At 44.1% G+C, this 23,216-nt stretch overlaps 1 protein-coding gene across 2 annotated transcripts in view; it reads left to right on the top strand.

Annotated features, from left to right (window-relative positions):
- Window positions 1-2,040, top strand: part of hs3st1l1 (heparan sulfate (glucosamine) 3-O-sulfotransferase 1-like1) — a 145,130-nt gene extending 143,090 nt beyond the window's left edge. For both annotated transcript variants that reach the window (XM_078565273.1, XM_078565272.1), the window contains exon 2: window positions 201-2,040. In XM_078565273.1, coding sequence (XP_078421399.1) covers window positions 340-1,284 — 945 coding nt within the window. In that variant the 5' untranslated portion in view covers window positions 201-339 and the 3' untranslated portion in view covers window positions 1,285-2,040. The remainder of the gene's footprint in view (window positions 1-200) is intronic.
- Window positions 2,041-23,216: the final 21,176 nt, after the last annotated feature.

The following is a 23,216-nucleotide window of genomic DNA, read 5'->3' as shown; positions in this document are numbered from 1 at the left end:
ACTGGTTGTTCTGGATGAGGCAAAAAATATACTCTTATAGATTATTTAACTAAAAGTGTGCAAAGTATCCAATATGTAATGCTCAGAATAATGTGTTCAAAAGAGGCAAGATACAAGATTCTAAAGAAAGTCATTTTGTGTTTAAAGTGTTTTACGTTTTGTTTGAATGTCACTCATTCTGTTCATTTTGTCTTTGGCAGATGCAGATCAAGGCAAGTTTCCAAATTGCACAACATCGTGTGTTTCTACTTACATCATTTCATTTGAGAGTGTTGACCGGCATTTAAGTGATAACAATACACTTCTGACCTTATTGCAAACTGAGCACATTTTCTCCCCATGGCCTGCTTAATGGTGGGGGCTCTCCTTTTGGTAGCCCACACAGATAGGGTGCACTCAGGAAGTTCTCAGCAGAGAGAAGGAACATTGCTTCAGTCGTTGAGATACCGTGGTGGAGTAGAAGGCAATGAAACAGAACATAACTCACCACAGTCACCGTCTTCCATTACCAACCAAATGATTCCACAGACTATCATTATTGGTGTGCGAAAGGGAGGGACCAGGGCTCTGTTGGAGATGTTGGACATTCACCCTGATATCGTGGTTGCTGCCACTGAAGTCCACTTCTTTGACTGGGATGAGAACTATGCAAAAGGCTTAGAATGGTACAGGAAGCTGATGCCTTTCTCTTATCCACACCAAACCACGATTGAGAAAACCCCAGGCTATTTCACTTCTATTAAGGCGCCAGAAAGGATCCACGATATGAACAGTTCTACTAAATTACTGTTAATTCTAAGAGATCCTACAGAGAGAGTGATATCAGACTACACCCAGGTATATTACAACCGATTGGAAAACCACAAACCTGTCCAACCCATTGAAGAAATGGTCATTAAAAATGGAGCATTAAATACTAAATACAAAGCCATTCAGAGAAGTCTGTATGACGTTCACATGAATAACTGGCTAAGGTACTTTCCACTGGACCAAATACATATTGTTGATGGTGGCACTCTTATAAGTAACCCTCTCAAAGAATTACAGAAAGTGGAAAAATTTCTTAACATTCCTGCTAGGATAATGACATCAAATTTCTATTTTAATCAAACCAAGGGTTTCTATTGTCTTCGAAGTGATGGCAAAGAAAGATGTTTACACGAATCTAAGGGCCGCCCCCATCCAGTTGTGAATAGTACTGTCCTGAAGGAGCTACATGCTTACTTTAGAGAACACAATGAAGGATTTTTCAGCATGGTCAAACAATCCTTTAACTGGCACTAAAGCTTTTTGGAACCTTTGTGTGTTTGCTTTAACCCTAGTTGAATCAGCCAATCAAAACTGTTTTGTGATTTTGTAAAATCATCCTTTTTAATTCACAAATAAATGAAACTAGGATATATTCGCTTGTGGATTGCAGGTACAGAAGGGGAGTGGAACGGCGCATGTCCCACCCAGTTCTGGGCACCTTTACACACAATAAAATCATCAACAACATCTTATTGGAGTTAGCAAATCTAGCCTTGCTAATTTAAAAAAAATAGAAGTGTGTTCAGTGATGATTTATTCCTTGATGAGAGTAGGAAAACGTAATAAACAATGTATTTCAAATGTAATGACACTTCTGGTCTGTTCACATGGTATGAATTTAGATGAGAAGTATTGACAATTCTTGCAAATTATTCTTTGTTTAATTGGCTAGTAGTTGTTTTGTCCTGCTGATCGTTGCTTGCCTAACCAGATGATCTAAAGCCACATAATCATCTTAAATAGAATGTATAAATGACTATTACCAACCTTCTCAAATAAATATGTTTTGCATGCTTGAAAATGCATGTGGTTATTTCTACTTAAATATTCAAATGTAATATTTCAGGACAGAAAATGACAAATAGACTGTATGTTCCTATATTCTAAAAGCTGCATATTGTAAACTGTTAGATAAAGAAATTGATGATGATTTGTGATCTTACCACTCATGCTTGCTTTTAAGGAACATAAAGCTGCAATGTTTATCTTGTTCTCTGCTGTCCATGTGCTATTTATATAGAAATTAAATATAATATTTTTTTAAATATTTTGTTTCAGAATTAATTTGCATATTTGCTGCTTAGCTGTGGTGTTCAGAACACAAGTAAGCTAAATGTTGCAACACATTTTTCAGATTTAGCCTTGGCATACATACAGTACTGCAGAAGAATAAAACTGAAAAATTGTAAAGGAGCTGCATAAACATATTAACCCACATTTAAACCAAGATGTTCATTTGGAAAAAAAATCTATTAAAATATTCAATTAACAATATATTGTCATTAATCATCAAAACATAATCAGAACTTTCTGAAGCTTTTCACTACCCTGACACTGAGTGTATTGTATAACATAAATGCTTTACTAGATTTAGAAAGGGTTTAATTTTGATTGTTAGTTAACAGTAATTTCCTTATATGTTAAGCCTTTCAAATTCTTTCACAACTTTCTAAATATATATGCTTCTATCAACATGCATTAGCAAAATGAGATTTACCAAAGAGTTTGGTGGGTATAACTATAAAGTGAAATTAAAAGACAGAAAGCTCACCCATAAAATCTCTCTTAATTAATGTCAATCTTTGGAAAATAAAGAAATTCAATCCTTTTTAATTGTGATTTTAAAATGCCACAGTCGTCGCATTGGCTTAAAGGGTGAACTGCACATAAATTTGCTCCAATGGTTTTATCTTCCGTCAGTTGTAATCATGTATTGCAACCCATTCATCTTCTCAACTTTCAAGGATTTTGTAGGTTGCCTGACAGCTGAATTCATATCTTCTATTCTCCTGATGAATCACTGCAACCTTCACTGAATGTATTATAGACGGAAAATGCCAGTTCAAACCTGTCAATAACTCCCAGTGTTTTTTTTCACATTACAGGCCCATCACTAATGTTGTATAAATTCTGACCGGTCACACTTATTTCCTGAGCTCTTTGCACTTATTTCAATTGTTTGATTTCAAGTTTTCTGTGCACCGCCCCCACTTCCACAGATTGTACTTTGTTCTTGAATCTTCAGAAATATTTATATAAAAGAGACCTATAAGTATGCACTTCATTGTCCTAGAGTTTATTCCAGGCTTTACTTAATGTATTTAATCCCTTTCCTTTTTTTTCTGAACATTGCTGACATTAACCCTTGGCGTGTTAACTAAATTGATATTGTACTTGTGTAAAATATTACTTAGTTCCCTGTAGTCTCTACATCTGGTCAAAATTATTAATGTAAATGTTATGGCAGGGTGCTTGGAGCTCAGACATAACAACGCTTGGCACAGGCTCGGGATTCTGAATTCTTTTCATCCGCTACTTCATGTTCTCTTGTTAGGATAAATATTTTGCACTGTGATGCAGCAGGTACTGTGATTGCCAAGTAAACAGTCATTGCTTTCTCATCAGTCAAAATACTTTCACACTTTTAAGGTCAGGCCATGACTTTGCTCAGAGCATTTTTGCAGTGTTAAATGGTGGTTTTACCTCAGGAAATTGGTGCAGTTTACAAACGTTCAAAGTTGGAACCGATAAATAAATGCCTGAATGTACTTACAGAGTCCACAAAAAAACTTTCAGCAAATAGTGCTAAACAGAATGAATATTCCCAGAACGGTTTGTGGTAAAAGTATGTTACTGGAAATGAAAGCATCGATTTTATCTGATTTAAACACGTTTTACCAAAACAACGGAAAGGGACTGGCCTGAGGGCGTGAGTAGAATGTCAGGAGAGCAGAAGGCTGCCATGTGGTAACAAAGAACCAGTCAACAGTGAGAAGGTAAATCACGAGGTGGTGGTTTCAGGAACATCCCAACAGGAGAGTTGGGAGAAGAGTCCAGGACAGGGCAGCCCTAAATGTTTATACTAAAAAAGCAGATAAGTACAGTATGGTCAAAGGCAGGAACAGAAAATCTCCCACTGAAACCTCAGCAAATAACCCAAGGAATTCCCAAGGGAACATCAAGTGCCCACCATCTCTGGAGATTTCCCTGTTATCTTGTAAGGGGTGAAACATGAGTCCATCTCTTCCTAGGCAAATGACAAGATAGGAGATGGGACTTTCTAACTGGGGATCAGTGTTGTGTTGCAACCAGAATGCCAAGAAAAATAAGACCTACAGACCCCAAACATTTGAAGCCCTGAAGAAGGCAAGCACATTTTAAGAATATTAACCCCACTTGACCCATGGTCGGGGTTGATCAGAGCATTGCTGGGGTAAGGGAGAGGGGCCCTGAGCAATTGCTGACCCCCACTGAGTGGACAACCAACCAAATTTCTGCTGGCATTGGGCAACTAGTTGGAAAACATGGGGCCCAAGTGCAAATGAGGTGCCATCCCTGTAGTTTCATGAACTCCAGCAGGGTTGTGTGTTGGTAAGATGTGCATGCAGATGCAATATTTTTATCTATAATAGACAATAAGCTGGTTGCTGCATAGATTGTGGTGCACAGAGACATGACTGTGGATTTACATGAAACGAAACAGCCAACCATGCGCAACCAGGAAGATGATGCTGTGCAGGGACCACCCAGCAGCAGATGAACCCCATGATGGACTGGTCTCAATATGGGTTCTTCCAGTGAGCTTGTAGTTGGACACAATCACTTCCAAAGATATGTCTGCATATTTACAATCATAGAACTTCCCACTGTTTTTGCTAAGAAGTAAATACTGTATGTTCTGTTACATTTACTTTTGAACAATCAATGCTTTGTCTTCTGGACAATAAGCAGATAGCTGACTGCTAAATATTTTGGGAGTGGAATTCGAATATGTAACACCACTTCTAGTGGTACTACACAGGCTGACCTGGCTTTCCCGGAGTCAGACTGTGCTATTGGCCACTACCTGCGTGGCCTACATGATGTCTCCAGGGAAATCAGCACACTGTGCTTCTTTGTGTGCTCAAACATGTTGAATTGGTGCTATCCTCATGTCATATAGCCCAATGGGCTCATGTAATGCCAGGATTCCAAATCTGGACAATGCAGGTCCTGGTGGCACCTGCCTTAACCACTCTTGAAAGTAGAAGCGGGAGGCTGCAAGATGAGCCCCTGCAGTCAAGTTCTTTAAAGGCGCCCAGTTGGTAAGTTATATTTTTGCAACATTTTCTATTGGAAAGTGTCTAAAAGTACTCTGGAGGATTTTGTTCTGGTGATTTGCTTCATCCTCACGGGAATGGCAGCAGAGTAGGTAACCTGTCCTCACAAAGGCTACAATAGACATGGGGACAGCAATGACAGTGCCTCTGGATCTGCAGCATGGCGGGCAGATGGAGCAGTGGCTGCAGGGAAGGCAAGCTCCACACCATGTCGTCTTCCAAGTCGGAGCTGGCATCCTCTACTCATCAGTAACGGGAGGCTGTTTGGCAGGCCAGCAAATGCACCCAGCATCTCAGCGTATATGCTGAAATGGACAGAGGGGGGTTTAATTTAAACTGCCCTGATTTCTCCTCTCACCTGTCCATAGACAGAAAGGTGTTTTTGATTTTTGATCTCTCCCTTTATAAGGGGTGACGTATTTTCCCAACCCCTCAGTTTTGTTGTGATCCAATTCTCTATTAATAACCCCACAGCAAACCCGAGAAAGGATGAACTAAAAGTGTTAATTTATTTGCACACACTCAAATGCGACAGGAGGGTCACAATGTGGCCTCCTTTTCATTTACACAATAGAAGTGAGATAGAGAACAGAAAGACGTACAGAGCAAAGACCACAGACAAAAATAAGAATTTTTGAGTCCAGAATCAAAGTCCAAATGGTATATTCTTTCAGAGCGGCAGGTTGAAGACGGATGCTGGATAATCCATTTTTCCAGTAAAGATGACTTCCATGTTGGGATAGGCACATAGAGGTGATTTAGTCTTGTAGGCACTGGTACAGAAGTTCAGACATTCCAGTAGAAACAGTGTAGTTGGGGGGTCAGGCAATTTAAAACTGGACAGAGCTCTAGCTGTTGGAAGATGGCAGCTCCACAAGGCAGGATAGCTGGTTCTCCCAGTTGGGAGGGGGGTGATCATGTGATATGACTCCCACTTTTCCGCTTTGGTTTGGACAAAGGATGCATATTCCTTTGTCTAGATTCTTGAGATGGCTAATGTTACAACCATTAATAATTTCAAAGGAGATTTCAGGGTCATTTGTCCTATCAGGTCACCTTCATTGACTGGGTCTGGCCTTAGAAATGTAAATGACCCTTGTACGATTCCTTTGGAATTTGGTCTCTGCAAGCATAGGGTTATTAGTCCCTCTTCAGGGATAATACGATTGTAGCTGTTCTGAATGCCAGGAAGTTTCTAGTGTTTGAGTCATAGTCAGCAATGGCTTCCGTCATTGTAAAGCCTTTGTCCAGTTTTAAAGACTTTATAAATTACCCATGCTGATATATATCATAAAGAAAAATGGAGTGAGATCTTAGCCCCCCAACATCTCATTCAGAGCTCTCCTGAATGCTGCCCCATCTATATCCTCATCAGAGTCCTCTGTAGCAGTACTTGTCTGCCACCTCCCCCTCCAGTGAGCTGGCAAATGAACCTTTCATTCAGAGCATGATTGCAGCTCACTCATGCCCAGTGACTCACCATCTGCTGGTCCCATCTCTACACCAGCCTCCAAGGAAAAGTAAGTGCCAGTACCTCAGCTGGTAGCTGTGAGTGTTAGATTAAGTGACAGGGCCACTGTTGCATCAGTGCGGCATTGTTGCTCTCTTTCCTCCTTTTGGGGCTGCTGCAGCTCTTTGGCTGGGGGGGCCAGCAGCTCTTGAATATCTGAATTCAAGAACTCAGAAGGGAAAGCTTGTTGTAAGGGATGGGGGTGAGGTGGAAAGCAGGAGGTTCATGGTCACACCATCAGCAGCTTGTACATCATGCCAGGTAGTAGGATTGGGGTGCCTGGGAATTGAGAAGGGCCATAAAGTAGGAAGATGTCACCATCGTCAATGTTCTCAGTGATGTTGGATGCTGCAGACTCTGCAGCTGACCACTGATGTTGAGAGTCATCTCTTCCATAGCGCTCAGTAGATCCAGGCATCCTTGCCCCCCAGCTTCTCCTGCAAGAGAGAGGGAAGAATGTCAGTGTGTGTTGCACTGTGTTTGGGTGATGCGCCTGCCATATCTGAATAACTGGAGGCATGTGGAAGCAGTGAGTAGCGGGTGTGAGGCTTAGTGCTGGGAATGCTGCTGAGTGAGTGATGCAGTGTGGCGCATTGAACAGAGGGAGAGGTTGGTATTCTAGTGGGTAAGAGGCATTATGTAAAGATACATTCACTGACATTGACCATCTACATAAGTGGCATGCTCTCAGATCCAGACTCCAGTAGTGGATCTTTCTGGTCACCTGTTCTAATTGCCTTCTGAGGGTGATCAATGAAGATCTCCTACTTTGCCCATTGGATCATAGCATTTCCCCTCCTTCTTAGCCATACTACTAATGCCACCAGTGCTGCATCCATCACAGTGGACCCTGTCTTTCCTGATGTTCAGTTCCCACAAATTTCCCTTGCTCTTTGTTAACATAAGCATGAGGGTTATCAATATAAAGCTTAATTTCTTCCACAACCTATCATTATCACAGTGGGGGGGGCCTGTAAATTCACAGTTTGATAGACAGCTCCAAGAGGGTATTAAGGGATTAGCTGACTTTGATGTGGGGCTATGAATACAATTTTTTTTTATCAGGGATTAAGTACTTGAAGGGATTTAAATATTTGAATGGGCTTTTATCAATGAGAATTTTTTTTATATCATGAAGTTTGTAACCGATCCTTAGAACTTTATTTTATCTCAGCCTGGCTCCTGAGGTCTGCCATGGTGGATGATGGGTAAATTGGCATGGAGGCATAAGTTCAAAGGGACATGGGTGGGGGTGGTTTTTATCTAGATGGGGTTTCTTTAGGGTTTGCCTGTTACCCTTAGAAGGCTACCATACACTATTATTCATAAAGACGATTCCTGTTTATTTACAGACCTATGTACATTTCAGTATTCTGCAGGAGGTTGCATTTCTGTTTCCCACCAGATTGCAATCTTTTAGTCATATGATGTTGCATCACAGTTACATAACAGTTACATCGGTATCAAGTGCTCTTGAGGTTAACCCTTTCTGCTACATCTCCCGCCAAGTCTTTATCTCAACTATTTACATACTCCTCCAAGGGGGGTGGGCTGGCATGAGTTGGCAATAAGTTGGCATGGGCATGTAAGGGGCCATGGGAGTGGCTAGAGGGGCGTATGTTGGCATGGAGGGAATGAGAGGCTATAGGGACATGTATAGAAGGGCATGGGTTGGCATGGAGGGGGTTGGTGGGGGCATGAGTTGCATGGATGTGGCATGGAGAGTGGGTGGGAGGGTGAGGCATTGTGAGGGGCGAGGGCTAGAGGGCCTAACTAATTTTATTGCAACTGGGACAAGGCCCCAGAGCACCGAGGTGGGCCTTTTAAACAGATCGCCTCAGCACTCGGCAGCCCTTGTCTCCTTGCCTCCACAGTTTCCAACGACAGTGGGCCAGTCTCAAGCCCACACCCACCCACAAGGAATGAAAACCTGGCCCTTTGGGGGAGATTTTTCCAAGGTCTGTGCGTCGAGCTGATAATTTTTCCCAACTCTGCGCACCCGCATCGGAAACCCAGGCAATATGTTCTTCTATTTGTCCTATCAAAGCTCTTCAGAATTTTAAAAAGTCTCTATTAAATGTCCTCTTGGCCTTCACTGCTGCAGTGGGAAATATCCCAGACCTCTCTCCATAACTACAGTTTTCCATCTCTGGCATAACACTGGTGAATCTATGCTATTTATTTATTATCTACAGAACAGGCAGCAGTGCCTCTGGAATCAATTCTCCAGGCCAGCAATGATGTCGATGGAGAATGTGCACAGGCCACGCAGGGAGTGACCCATGGAGCTGTCTTCGCACCCCACCCCCACCATCTCCCCAGGTAATCAATGTAGGTCTGCGTCGCATCTCCTAAAGTGGTGTCATGCAAACAAATTTCTCCCCTAGGCAATAATGTCATTTCTATAATGGGTCACCCAAAACTGCAAACTATGGCTTAATTATTGCCTTATACAAATCTATCACTTGTGTTGCCTTTTCCCAATTTATAAGATGCAGAATGCTGCCTTTTTTTTGGTCTACAGCCCTTTGAGGAAATGAAACATACAGGTTAATCCGCTGCTTGGGTGTTAATATAGGAATGCCACTACCAGAGGTCATCCTTTCACAATGCCCATGATCTGTGTAAACAGGGAACACTGGACATCCAGATTAGCTGAATTCCTGCTCCATGATTGACTCTAACCTTGTTCTTTCTGGAAGTTGAAACCCAGCGTAGCTGCTCTTAGGAATTTGTACCTGAAATCACAACAGCATTCGTCAGGCATGTTATTCTTGTGCTGCAGCCTTTGTTATTCAGGCCAACATTATAGGTATCATTTGCACAATGTTCAATGACAGATTATAATATAAATCTAAAATATCTTTCACAGTTATTTATGTGGAGACTGAACATAAATCAAGGGACCAATTATTGATGTGTTGTGTACATTGGGTGGGTGCTGGTGAAGCAATCAGAATCTCCACTTGATGGCACCAGAGAGAGGTCCAAACAATCTGATGGCTGTGCCTCATTTGAATTGTATCATCAGGTTGCCCACATATTCACACACAGATTGGCAACTTATGGATTTTGGGGATGGGATATAAAAGTGAGCCCAAGGCCTGTTTAAAGCTTTCACTTCTTATAGCAGAGGTGTCTTTGAATTTTTCAGCTATTTCTGCTACAAATTTGGAACTTGTGGTGAGAACAATTATAAATGTTATTCTGCTTTTCCCTGATAACAAATGAAATTCATTTCACTCTTCTGCTAACTGGGTTTCACATTTCCTAACTGGAGCCATTTTCTTTCAAATAACCACCTCTCCATCTTGCTTACAACTTGCTGCTTCTCCCCCTCACCACATCCACTATGTGAAGTTCCCTCATAAATCTGCCCAACTCTCTCCAAGAACCACACACAAACTCTCTCCACAATTCCTTTCAGGACAAGTTGGTTCACAACAACCTGGAGAGGACTTCAATGAGGTGATTGGGGATGCACAGGTTTCTATCTCACAATGAGAGCATGCCTGTGCCCATGCCATCCCTTCATCCAATGCCCAGACTAGAGGTTGCCAACCACACGCATGGCAGAAACTCTCATCTAAGCATCAGCATCATTTCCTCCTCGCATTCTGAAGCCCCGGGGTTTGTAGAAGGATAGGGAAAAAGACACGTAGGAAAGGTATTTTGGGCTGACACCTAGAGATCAGCCAACATCACCAAAACAAATTACCTGGTCATTTATCACATTTTTGTCTGAGGGAGCTTGCTGTATGTAAATTGGCTACTGTGTTTCCTAAATTAAGGCATTTACAGACAGAACATAGAAACAAGGCAAAATTACAGCACAAAAGGAGACCATTCAGCCCATCATGTTTGTGTCAGCCAAAAAAGAGCTATCCAGCCTAAAGCTACTTTCCGGCTTTTGGTCCATAGCCCTGTCGGTTACAGCGTTTCAAGTGGATATCCAAGTATTTTTTAAATGGAATGACCCTTTAGACAGTGACACCCACCACCCTTCATAGAAAAAAATCTCCTCAGTTTCCCTCTAATCCTCTACCAATTAATTTACTATACCAATAGGAAATTCAGAGGGAGCTTCTTCACCCAAAGAGTGGTAAAAATGTGGAACTCAGAGCAGAATGCTACAGCCCCATTGTGGCAGGGGCAGGTTTGTAAAATATGGTGAGCCTTCAAAAGTCCATTGACTTCGGCGGGACCATAAAATCCCCCCGGCATAAAATTCCACACCTAGTACCACGGGGAGTGGTTGAAGTGATAGTATAGGAGGGGGGACTAAGCAAGCCTATGAGGGAGAAGGAGGTAAATGGTTACAATGGTAGATTTAGATGAATAAGGTAGGAGGAGTTTCAAAAGGAAGCATAAACAGTTGGGCTGAATAGCCTGTTTCAGTGCCATATATCCTATTTAAAACTACATTTTTACTGTAATTATGACCTGTTTTATGCAGGGATTCACTTCCGCATCAGCTCCATTTACTCACCACTGATCCATACCTTGATACCTTTACCCATCAAAAATCTGTTCATATCCCTCTGGAAATGTTCATTTGAGCCTGTATAGCCTTTTGAGGAAGAGAATTCCAGATGTCCTCTACCCTTTGTGTAATAAAGCACTTTGTGATTTCATTCCTGAATGGCATGACTCTAATTTTAAGGTCATATCCCCTTGTTCTGAATTCTGGACTGACCAATCTATTTTCTTGCCTTGACATTTCCATCAAGCATTGGGTTCTCCTTACTTGCTGAAGACAGATGAGACATTATAAGAAATATTTTACAAGGCTCCACTGGCAGCTTGGAACCTTGTTGTGTGCGTGAGCAGGATGTAGAATCAGTTGCACAATTCACACCGCACTGCATTTTGTGACCTGGGAATCAAATGGGTGAGAAGAAACTATGCTCTCAGCAAACACAAAACACATTTAAATAGAATTATGTTAAGTCGATCTCTCACTGAAGTTCACTAGGTTCTGGAAAACTCTGCTCCCAATTCACCCAAAGAAAATAGGCTTTTGACTGTTCCACGGGCCCAGCCTGCTTCAGATGAGTCCTTAAAGCAAGCTTGCTGCTACTGGTGTTGACGCTAAATATTTATCTTCTGCATTAAGCTCTTGTATAGCTTCATAACTTTCCCACTGGGGAAAAAAAAACTAACAACTGTTCAGGGCACAGAACTTATGCCAGTTTTGGGTGGCTGTCCAAGAGTACAGGATGTTCCAGTTGGTACAGACAAGGCCATCAAAATTCCACATATTCACCTCAGTTCACACACGAACAGGACGGGAGTCCACGCCAGAAATGAAATTTAGCCACAGGAAGATCAAACTGCACATCAATCCCTGTTATCCAGGGTGTTCTCATCATGATGCTTTTATTCTATGCTGCACGCGTTATTTAAGGATTGCAAGAGAATGAATAGATGGCAACCTTGGTCTGGAGGTAAACACAATATGTTAAGATGTTAGAAATTCCTAGCAGATCCCAAACACCATTCCTGTTCTCAATATATCCCCCTCTGTGCATAAGGGCTTCATGAAGCAGCTTGCATACTGTTTGAGCTGGTAGTACTTCTTTGTACACACCTGATATAAGTGTACCTCACTAAAATTTTGCCCTACAATTTTAGCACATCAAAAGAATATGCAAACATGGTTATCTCCACACTTCATAATGCTGTTGCTTTGATGGTGCAAGAGCTGAATACTTATATTTATGCCATGCCTACCACACCCAGTAGTAATAATGTGTGCAAAAGTGGATAATCTTACTTTGCGCTTCTCCTGATATCAATGAAATTCTCTGGTCTGCTCCCAGAGCCAATGGACCTGGAGGACAGCATCAGCTCACTGCATTACCTGTACCCATGCAACTTATATCTGTGCTTCAACACAAGAAGGCCTTCTCCTCTGTAAGGAAACATGTTCCTTAGCTACACCTCTGCATCAGGATCTCCAATTCCTCCTCCAATAATGAGGGGATCATTCCCACTGTCCTCACTGCGCATGTGTTGGGCAGAACTATTTACCACTCTCCATACTCGCAAAAGGAGGCACATTACTTCTGCTGCCATGTAATTGGTAAGCAGAAGTCCTTTGACAGTAAACATCAGCCTTAAAGGGTTACCTATCTATTTTGTGATGTTCTTGTGATGGAATCCATGGTTTCAAAGCTTGTATGTTTTGAGACTGACCCTAATTGAAAAGGGAAACTGAGAAAGATTCCAGTTTCTAAGGAAAGTAAGACTGAAACTGAGATTGGAAATCAAACCTCTTGGAGACTGAAACTGGTTGAACTAATATAAAAGGACACCAAGCCACCTGAGCTGAGATGATGATCCCAGTGGTGCAGTACAGGCAGGCTAAAGAAAATGGAGGCTAGATCCAGATGCTGAGAATATGCAAATATACAGTTGCTGTAGCTGTTTCTATTACTTGGTAGATTTACTCCATCCAGGCCATCATAAGCAGAGTTGAGGAGGTTCTGCAGACGTGTACCATTTTTGGTGAAGACTATGCCCGTGGACCTCAAGTTGGTTGTGCACTGCTATTGGCTGGGGATAAACTGCACCCTAGAAGAAGCAGAACTGAAACTCATCGTGAGAAAGACAAAGGGCGGAATCGTCGCAGATTTGCACAAAGTGCGGTAGCGGGCGGGGAAAAAGTACGTTTTACCCACTGGCCGCAATGGCGGCTTTTCACGCCAAATTGTCCAATCCCGCCTCATTAATCATGCATTCTGGGGAAACACACCGTTTTGATGGCGGGCGGGCTCTCATTTGCCCTCCATGCCATCACCTCACCACTTCATCACGTCTAGTGGGCTATTTAAAGTGCAGTCGCATGCACACCTCTCAGTGTTTCCAGCCCAGGACTGCAGCACAGAGAACATGGCCCCAAAAGGCAAGAAGACTGCAGCCCCACCAATTCAGCGATGCATCCCTGGAATGCCTTTTGGATGCCGTGGAGGCCGGCCATGTTGTCCTCTACCACTACTCTGGTCGCAGGACGGACAGCAATCCCACCAATCCAGCTTAGTAGGTGATGGCGGTGATGATCAGTGTCAATACTGCACAGAAGAGGTTGGCCATCCAATGCAGAAAGAGAATGAATGATCTCATCCATGCTGCCAGGTTAAGACAACCATCTCATCTCTCTAAACTCACACTCACAAGCCCATCGCACATTCACTGGCATCTCACTCACTGCCAGCTTAAGGGGCATCACCACTCACTCTCTCACACACACACCCTCACATTTCCATCTGGCCTCATCTCCTCTGGAGACTGCCCCCTCAGCCCTCGCCATCTTGAGGCCACCTGCACAGATGAACATGTTCCCCACACACACACATCCTGGATTATCTTCCTTCCCCAGTACAAATTTCACTCTGCAGCCTCTTCCCTTGCCTGAGGCCACTTCTCCTCCTTCACCAAGCAAGCCCTAGCCCTGCAGCCATTGAAAAGCCACCCCTGCCTTACGGCTGGTCTGGTAGGTAGAGACCTGCCCGTGAGCCCCCCTAAAAGTGATATGGTGCTGCCTGCGAAGCCTGGCGCTGATGACTGTGAGTGCTGCCCGAAGCAATGTAGGCAAACAAACCTCGAAGTCCCGAGTGAAGTGCAGCTCGCCAGGTGCATGTTGGTTCTGTACAGTTGTGAAACACGTTGACGTGCAATCTCGGGTGATTGAGGCTGGGGGTGAGCTGGGCTTATAATAATATGAAGATGTATTACGATGAAGTTCCTGACGTTCGACGGCAGGAAGCGCAACCCGCCATTGATGGGCAAAGCAGACAATTGCAAACTGGTTTCATGACGTAGTGAAAACAATTTTTGGCCTCCTTACCATATTGTCCGCTCACACCGCCAAACATGCCCACTGCCAACGGACGTGGAAAATTCCACCCAAATTTTTGAAGGACTTAGTGACTGGCATTGATGACATATATGTGGAGTAGACTACTGAGCCAATTCCTAACATCTGCCTTAGTTATGTCTGCCATTTAATGTGCAATTTATCATTTATAATCGACTGCAATTTGCCTGATAATTCATGTTTAACTTATATTGATTCCGGGTTTTAGAGCATAGGTGTTTACCCGAGATAGAATTTAGTGTTTGTTTTGTTTGGCTCTTGCATAGTAAAAATTATTTTGTTTTAAACCGTGGAATCTTACTTGTGGCTTCATTCTTTCAGTAAATAACTGGAATTTCAAACTTGTTCTTTTTTCAAGAAAAAAAGGACTAGTCTTGACCAAGGTCACAACACTATGCCCCAACAAGTCATACACAGACAGCAAGTGGAAATTAAGAGAGGAGCATGCGCCACAAAATTTAACACAACTACCCACTGCTAATGTAAACAGAGCCAAGCCGAAGGAGAAAGCATGGTCATCATTTTTCTGCCTTCATAAAATCAGGTTTTATAAATATGCAATCAAGCATCTGTTTGAGTACAGTTTTGCCATGCACTATCATGTACTCACACAAGCAATGAACAATGTGCATTAATGTAACACGTGTAAACCACAGAATGTCTAATTAAGGTGGTACACGTCAGTCAGTAGACATGCCACTCCAATCTGTAGAACCTTCTTACTGAATAAATCAACTGTTTCCTCTTCATATTCTGTGAACGGTTTTGCTGGTAGTCTCAATCATCTGTTCCACTCACTTCCCTCGTATAAATAATACGTGAGATTTTCCTTTAAACATAATCGTAGTGTGGATTTGAACAGCATGATTCAGGTCATGGAAATGCTTTCTATAAATTGTCTGCCATCATGTCATGTGTCACCTAATTTGCATAAGGCTATTATTTCCACTTGAATCACTTTCCTTGCTACACCTTTCTTATTTTTTCCATGGATGTGTGCAGCATTTTTACACATGTTAAAGGCTATCTTGCTGTTACTCTATGTGTCATGCTGCTTTTGACAGTAATAATTAAATGTTTAGCCACATTAAAATGATTCCTATGGTAACAGTAACTTACCTTTGTATCCTTTGTTTAAATTATGCATCCACTTCCACAGGCCCAGCCCAGGCTTGCCTCTGCATCCCAGCACTGCCTGGATTAGACTGGATTTGGTAGCCTCTTGAAATGAGCGCAGGCTTTACCTCATATTTGAAATAAGACTCCTGTGTTGCCACTTTCTGGACCTGTTCCTGAAATTGGTGGAAATTAATCAGTGTTCCCATTGGCAGAGGCTCCAATTATGTCGTCGGTTTCTACAGTGACCTATTCAGTGTTCCGTGAGCTGCAGGTTCCTGAAAATCCTGGAGTTATCTTTTTTTAAACTTACATAATGTTAAAGCCAGGAGGAGAGGAGCGCTGTGGCTGCTGCTGGCCCACGCTTAGTTCCTCCCAATTGCCAGCCACCCTACCTCCTCACCTGTTTCCCACAGTCAGCTTGTCATCCAAACTGACCAAGACTCAAAGGGGCTCAGGCCCTAAGATGATGTGGCATGAGGACAAATTTTGGAGGCTCCTCCTGCTTCTCCTTTTTGCCGCACCTTGGCTACATGCTGCTTCGGTCAGCTGCGGTTCTGAGAGCTGTGAATTTTCCATCCCCCTTGGCGTCAGGCATCGTGGTGGGCCTGAGCAGATAGTATGGCGAGAAGGCCAAAAATTGATTTCACGATGTCGTGAAACCAGTTTGCGATCATCTGTTCCACCCGTCAATGGCGGCCGCCTTTCCTACTCCTGCACATCGGGGGCATCATCTTAATACATCTGCATATAATTATAAGCCCTGCTCGCCGGAATTATCCCCCCACGATGGATCATCGTGGGCACATCAGCGGGAAAAACGCTCTGACCCAGAATATGTCTCGGCAAGTTTGACGTGCAGAAGTCGGGACTTACGGTTAGGACCTTGCTCACACCGCAGATGTCTGAGGAGCAGAAGATGCTTGGAGCCCTACAGCTAGCGGACCCTGGAAGAACACGTGGAGCACATGCTGGGTGGATTTTCATGGACGTGGCTCCATCGCGAAGCAGCTCACAGAAGGCGGGAGGTCACCATTGCTGTCTGGGGTCTGCTTCAGTACATCAGGGTCTTGGCCATGGGTTGCTACGGGTGATCATCGAGGGGGTGAAGAAGAAGGTCCAGCTGTGAGAGGGACGGGAAGGTGTACTGAGGGGGTGGTGAGGTTGGGAGGATGAGAACTAAGGTGTCAGTTGGATGTGAGGTTGGGATGGGGGAACGATAATGCCGGAGGGATGAGGTTGGGAGGCAGGGGAAGTAGTACGGGGGAAGAGGGTGTAATGGGGGAGAATGTGGCAAATAACATTCGTGCCACACAACTGCAAGACAATGACTATCTTCAACAAGGGAGAATCTAACCATCACCCCTTGATATTCAATGGCATTAACATTGCTGAATCACCCACTGTCAACATCCTGAGGGTTACCATTGACCAGAAACTGAACTGGACTAGCCATATAAATACTGTAGCTGCAACAGCTGGTTGGAGACTAGGAACCCTGTGGCGAGTAACTCACCTCCTGACTCCCCAAAGCCTGTCCACCATCTACAAGGCACAAGTCAGGAGTGTGATGGAATACTCCCCACTTGCCTGGATGAGTGCAGCTCCAAAAACACTCAAGAAGCTTGACACCATCCAGGACAAAGCAGCCCGCTTGATTGGCACTCCTTCCACAAACATTCACTCCCATCCACCACCGATGCACAGTAGCAGCAGTAGATGCACTGTAGAAACTTACTAAGGCTCCTTAGACAGCACCTTCCAAACCCACGACCACTACCATCTAGAAGGACAAGGGCAGCAGATATATGGGAACACCACCGCCTGGAAGTTCCCCTCCAAGCCACTCACCATCCTGACTTGGAAATATATCACCTTTCCTTCACTGTCGCTGGGTCAAAATCTTGGAACTCTTTGCCTGACAGCACTGTGGGTGCACCTACACCACATGAACTGCAGTGATGTTCAAGAATGCAGCTCGCCGCCAGCTTCTCAAGGGTAACTAGGGATGGACAATAAATGCTGGCCTAGCCAGCATCGCCCACATCCCTATAATGAATAAAAAATATCTGGGGAGATGTAAGGGGGGAGAAATATGTAAGGGAAGGAGTTGGGAAGGGGGAAGGAGTTCGGATCGGGGCAGGATTGCAGGGGGAAGTTGGAGTTCGGAGTGGGGAGGGAGTCCAGAGTGAGGAAGGAGTTTGGGGGGAGGAAGGAGTCTGGTGAGGGGGGAAGGAGTTCCGGGAAGGGGCGAGGGTTTCGGGGAGGGAGGAGGGAGTAAGGGTGGAAGAGGCAGTAAAGGCGGAGGAGGGAGTAAGTGGGGGGGATTTCCAGATGAACGTGTAAGGGGGGGGGGTCTGTGGAGTCGATGACTGCCTCCTGGTGACCAAACTGAGGATGGGTGTGGTAGGAGGGAATGGTGAGTGTGAGAGGGGATGGGGGAGCCAGTAGGGTGGGAGTGTGAGGGTGCAATGGTAGCAGTAGAAGGGATGGCGAGGGTGGTTGGTGGGGACTCGGAAGCGGACACCGACCCTGGGGGTGGGTAGGAGGAGGTCGGGGAGGTCAATGTGGATGGGGGTGGAATTCTCAAGAAGGCAGGTGCATGTTCACCTGGACATCCTGGAAAGTTCAGGATTCAGGTTGGTAGGTGAAAGTAGGGAGGTGGAAGGCGATGCCGGGGGGTGGTCAGCACCAATGGGGGAAAGGCCATGGGTTAATGGGGGAGGGGAAAGTACAGGGGAGCTGAAAACATACCTTACTACAACCATGCTTCTGAAATGGAAAGTGAGCGGAGCCTTGTGTTGGGTGGACACAGGTGCTGCATGGGAGTGTGTTCAGTGGGTGGGCGGAGATGCAGGTCAGATAGACAACTGAAAGTGAACCCCACCAGGCAGCATCGAAAATGCTCAGGACATTGAGATGAGCCTGATGAAGGAAGGCTCTACATGCGTGAGAGAGGCTTGCACAAGGCTCTGAAAGGCCCTGCCACACACACACTTCTCCCTCCAGAATCACTCATGGGCCAGCTGTGTGCAGCTGAACTGCTAGTGGGGGGGATGCAGGGGGAGGATTCACAAAACCTGTAATTGAGGCTGAAAGACACATCACTCAGTGAAAGTGAATATATATTCAGATTATAAAGTGACAAAATGAGTTCACCGATACAACAAATTGTGACCAGGAATTCTTAATGTTTCTAGGCCTACCACTTCTTCTCGATCCTGCCCTGACATCCGCAGGGGTGGCAGAGACAGGCTGTGCAATTGTTGGCCTTGTTGCCCCTGATGACTTTACCGTGCATGCTCTGGAGAGCCGAGGCTTTGAGGGCCCCGGCTTGCTTTAGCTGTCTCCTGTGTGCCAGTTGCTTCCTCTGCGGTGACAAAGGCAGAGCTCCCTGTGAACCAAAGTGGACATGATTAGTGCATGGCAGCAGAGTCAAAAACAGGAGAGAGAGCACCCGCACATGCATAGAGAGATGGATGATGTGATGCAGGATCCTCATGTGGGTGTTCGCTACTGACATCACCGTCGCTGCAGGCAAACTCCACATCCTCACCAGTCAGTGCAATGGCACGCTCCTCAAAGTAATGTGGGCCAGTCCACCCCCAGTCTAGGACCTCTCCCTGCTGCTGTGAGCCAGCTTCTCCTGCACGAAAACAGATGGAGAGAGTGGGAGCAGGATGCATGGCACTGAGTGGAATGTTTGTGTGGTGAGTGGAGCCATGGACAGGATGAGGGCGTGAGCTCCAGAGGATATGAGTCTGATGGAGGTGTGAGGGTGTGTGTGAGAGTTAGTGGTATTGTCCTTTGAGGTGTGAGGTCCCTGTGGATGTGTGATAGGCTTCTGAGTGTGTGAGTTGAGAGTGATGAGGTGGTTGACCTACACTGGTAGAATGGGTGACAGCATTCATCCTCTTTTGGCACTGGGTGGCTGTCCTCTTTTGCAGGGCATCGGTACTGACCGCTGCTATCACCACCTCCCATGCTGGACTGGTAACCTTGCTTGCTGGTCTTCGCCTGGAGCAGGGGTAGAGGACTTCACAGCAGGCCGTCACTGCGTCACATAGGTGCTCAAGGGAGGCATCGCTAAATTTGGCGGCAGCATGTTTCCTCCCTTTGGCAACCATCATTTCCCAGCAGCTTCCTATCCCTTGAAGAGTGCTAGCACTGCGCAGGAACAGCCTTTAAATATGGCACCCAGTTTACTGAAGGCTTGAAGTAACGGTGGGGCGGGTGAATCAGACACTACCCTGCCAACAACCCTGCGTGTTTCCTGGAATGAATTATTAATGAGGTGGGAATGGGACAATACGGCATGAAAATCCGCCATTGCGGCCAGCGGGCAAAACATCCTTTGTCCTGTTGGCTACCACACTTAGTACAAATCTGGGACGATTCTGCCCTATGTATTTTCTTATTGTCTGTGATCAGTGTTTTTATCTGAGAAGTTAGTGTGTGTCCTTGCCCTCAGATTGTCCCAACTGAAATACATTACAGCAGCAAGCTTTTGTGAATTTAAAAATAAAGAAGATTATTCATTATCGCACTCTTGTCCCAGGAGTTTTAACGTGACATCTCAAACATACTATCGCACAAACAAAGGAAGGGAGTGAGGGAAAAAAACAAGTTGAAATGATTTCAGTCTCTTTCTTAGCAGGCCTTAGATTTTTAGTTGAATTGGTGCTGTAGCTGGAGTGGAGGTTGGATAAAAGCAGAGGATTCTCAGTAAGCTGAGAGGTTCCTTGTAGTTGAGTTGCCAGTAGGTTAGCTATCAGGTGAACTTGTAGATGGAACAGTTGCAGAGAGATTCCTTCTCCCTCTTTCAAGGTATAGCTGTTTTATCTTGGCTGCAGTGTTTTGCAACTGGTTTGATGGCTTTTCAAATGGCTTTTCAGATGGACTCTCTAGTGGTGGTTCCCTGAGCCTGAAAAACTTCTGCTGTAACTTTTTCAAAGCAGGTAGAAACATGGCTGCCTTAACCATGTGGCCTATACAAATCTAAAGTCTTTTCCAAATACCATAACGGGTTGGGCTGATACGCATCACGTTTGTGGCCTGTCACATTTTGAATGTTTTGAGATGAGAGGCCATCAAAATACAATGAGAGGTCGATGAGACTAATTTCATATTCGTCTAATACCCATCGAGTCTCTGTTGGCCATGGTGAGGCAGGAAGACGAATCGGCTGGTTTATTGTAGTCCTATTAACCCTTAACAAATGGAATTGTGAGTTTCACAAGTGGCTGGGATTGTTGATGTTTAATTGAGGTATTGGCTTGAGTTTCAGGTCTTGTCTGGAGCTGATATTGGCAAAGTCAAATGATGTATTGTCAACTATCTTAAAAACTGTTGTGTCCACCTTAAAAACACAGCTTTGAAATTTGTAATATCTTCATGCCTGTACTGGCACAACAGAACTAATGCACTTAGCTCCACAGAATCCACATTGTGAACGATGTATTTTGACGCACCTCGAATCCTTTTTATTTTGAGGGGGCAGGGCATCCTAATGCATTAAAAACTCTTGCCTCTTTCCTGGGATACAGTCTCCTGAGACATATAGGGTTTTATTATTTTATCACTCAGCCATTTCATAACTGTTATAATCTGCACAGCTGGATTAATCATCATTCTGTCATTTATACCAATTACTTGGCTCCTTAGCTGTTTGACAAGTGTGAACAGCTCATTATTGCCAGACTAGTGTGATTAGCTGAATTTTATGCTACCCCCCGCCCAATAAATTTTATAAAATCAAGCATTGCAAAAGCACACATTCCTCCTGCTGCATATTAGCCACTCATAAATAACAATAATAAAAATAGAAAAGAGGGAAATGTAATCCACAGCCACATTTTAATATAGATTGTAAGAAAATAAAAGCATAAGAAACAGGAGAAAGCGTAGGTCATTCCACCCCTCAAGCCTGCTCCACCATTCAATAAGATCATGGATAAGCTGATTGTAACTTTAACCCCACTCTTCTGTCTGTCCCCCCCACCCCACCCCAAAACCCTTGACTCCCTTGTCTATCAAAAATCTGTCTAACTCAGCCTTGAATATATTCAATGACCCAGCCTCCACTGCTCTCTGGGGAAGTTAATTCCAAACACTAAAAAACCCTCTGAGAGTAGAAATTCCTCCTCATCGCCATTGTAAATGGGAGACCCCTTATTTTGAAACTGTACCCCCTAGTTCTAGATTTCCCTGTGATGGGAAACACCCTCCATGTTTCTACCCTGTCAAACCACCTCAGAATCTTATATGTTTCCACAAGATCATCTCTCATTCTTCCAATGAATATAGGCCCAGCCTGTTCAACCATGTGCATTCCACGTAAATTACTGTTTATTACGTCAATACACATTTGACTGTGAAATTAGCTTTGTGTAACAGTTATTAATGAACTAACCAATACAGTTTGTTTCAGTGAAAATTCAACCTGTTTATGAGAGAAAATGGGTGACATTGAAGGAACTGTTATGGTAGAACCATTGCAAATGAAATGAAATTGGTAGCTGATCCATTTTGGCAAACCAATCCAGATTTAGCATCAAATACAAAAATTACTTGCATTTATAAAGCACCTTAGGGCATCTCAATTTACTCTGCATACATAGAGTTTCTTTGAAATGTAGTGACAATGCACAGCCATAATCCACAAACAGATATATGGGAAAGAGATTGAAAAGCAGGCCCTCAAATGTAGTAGTTTCTGATTACTCCCTAGTGCCAGTAAGTATGGAAACAGGAAGATAGAGCTGAAGAATATGTGGCTGGGGAGATGGTGAAGGAGGGACGGCTTTGGATTCCTGAGGCATTGGAGCCATTTCTGGGGGAGGTGTCTGTAGCACCTCAAAAGGGTTGGGACCTATATCCGCACAGGGGGTTTTGCTCATGTTGTTTGGGAGGATAACTAGGCAAGGGAGTGGGAATGTGAGAGCAGATTCATAAGGGAGAGTCTTGTTCCCCTATCACCCCTGTGATCAGTGACCCACATTGGTTCCCAGTCAAGAAACGTCTTGCTTTTTAAATTCTCATCCTTGTTTTCAAATCCCTCTATGACCTCACCCCTCCCTAATCTCCGCTACCCTCCGAGATATCTGCGCTCCTCTAATTCCAGCCCCTTGAGCATCCGCGAATAGAATTGCTCCACCACTGGTGGCCACATCCTCAGCTGCCTGGACATGAACCTCTGGAATATCCTCTGTACACCTCTCCTCTTCTTTACTTCACTTTCAACCTTTAAGACTCTCCTTAAAACCTATTTGTTTAATCAAGCTGTTGATCATCTGACCTGATGTCTCTCTATGTGGCTTGGTGTCATATTGTGTTTTATAATACTCCTGTGAAGCATGTTGAGGCAGTTTGTTATGTTAAAGGTGCTATATTAATATAAGTTGTTGTTGTTTGTTGTTGTTGAATTACATGCTCAATGTCCTGGAGTAGCATTTGACCCTACAAACTTCTGACTCAGGGCCAAATCAATTTACAAGCATTTTGGTATAGTTATATACCGCAGGAGCCAACTTCCACCTTTCTTCATCTAACACTATATTGTTCTATTTCTTTCTGTCTCATA

Source organism: Cetorhinus maximus, chromosome 20, assembly GCF_964194155.1.
Source record: "Cetorhinus maximus chromosome 20, sCetMax3.hap1.1, whole genome shotgun sequence".
Taxonomy (NCBI): Eukaryota; Metazoa; Chordata; class Chondrichthyes; order Lamniformes; family Cetorhinidae; genus Cetorhinus; species Cetorhinus maximus.
The sequence above is the reverse complement of the archived record's forward strand: the minus strand, read 5'-3'. Positions and strand labels throughout refer to the sequence as shown.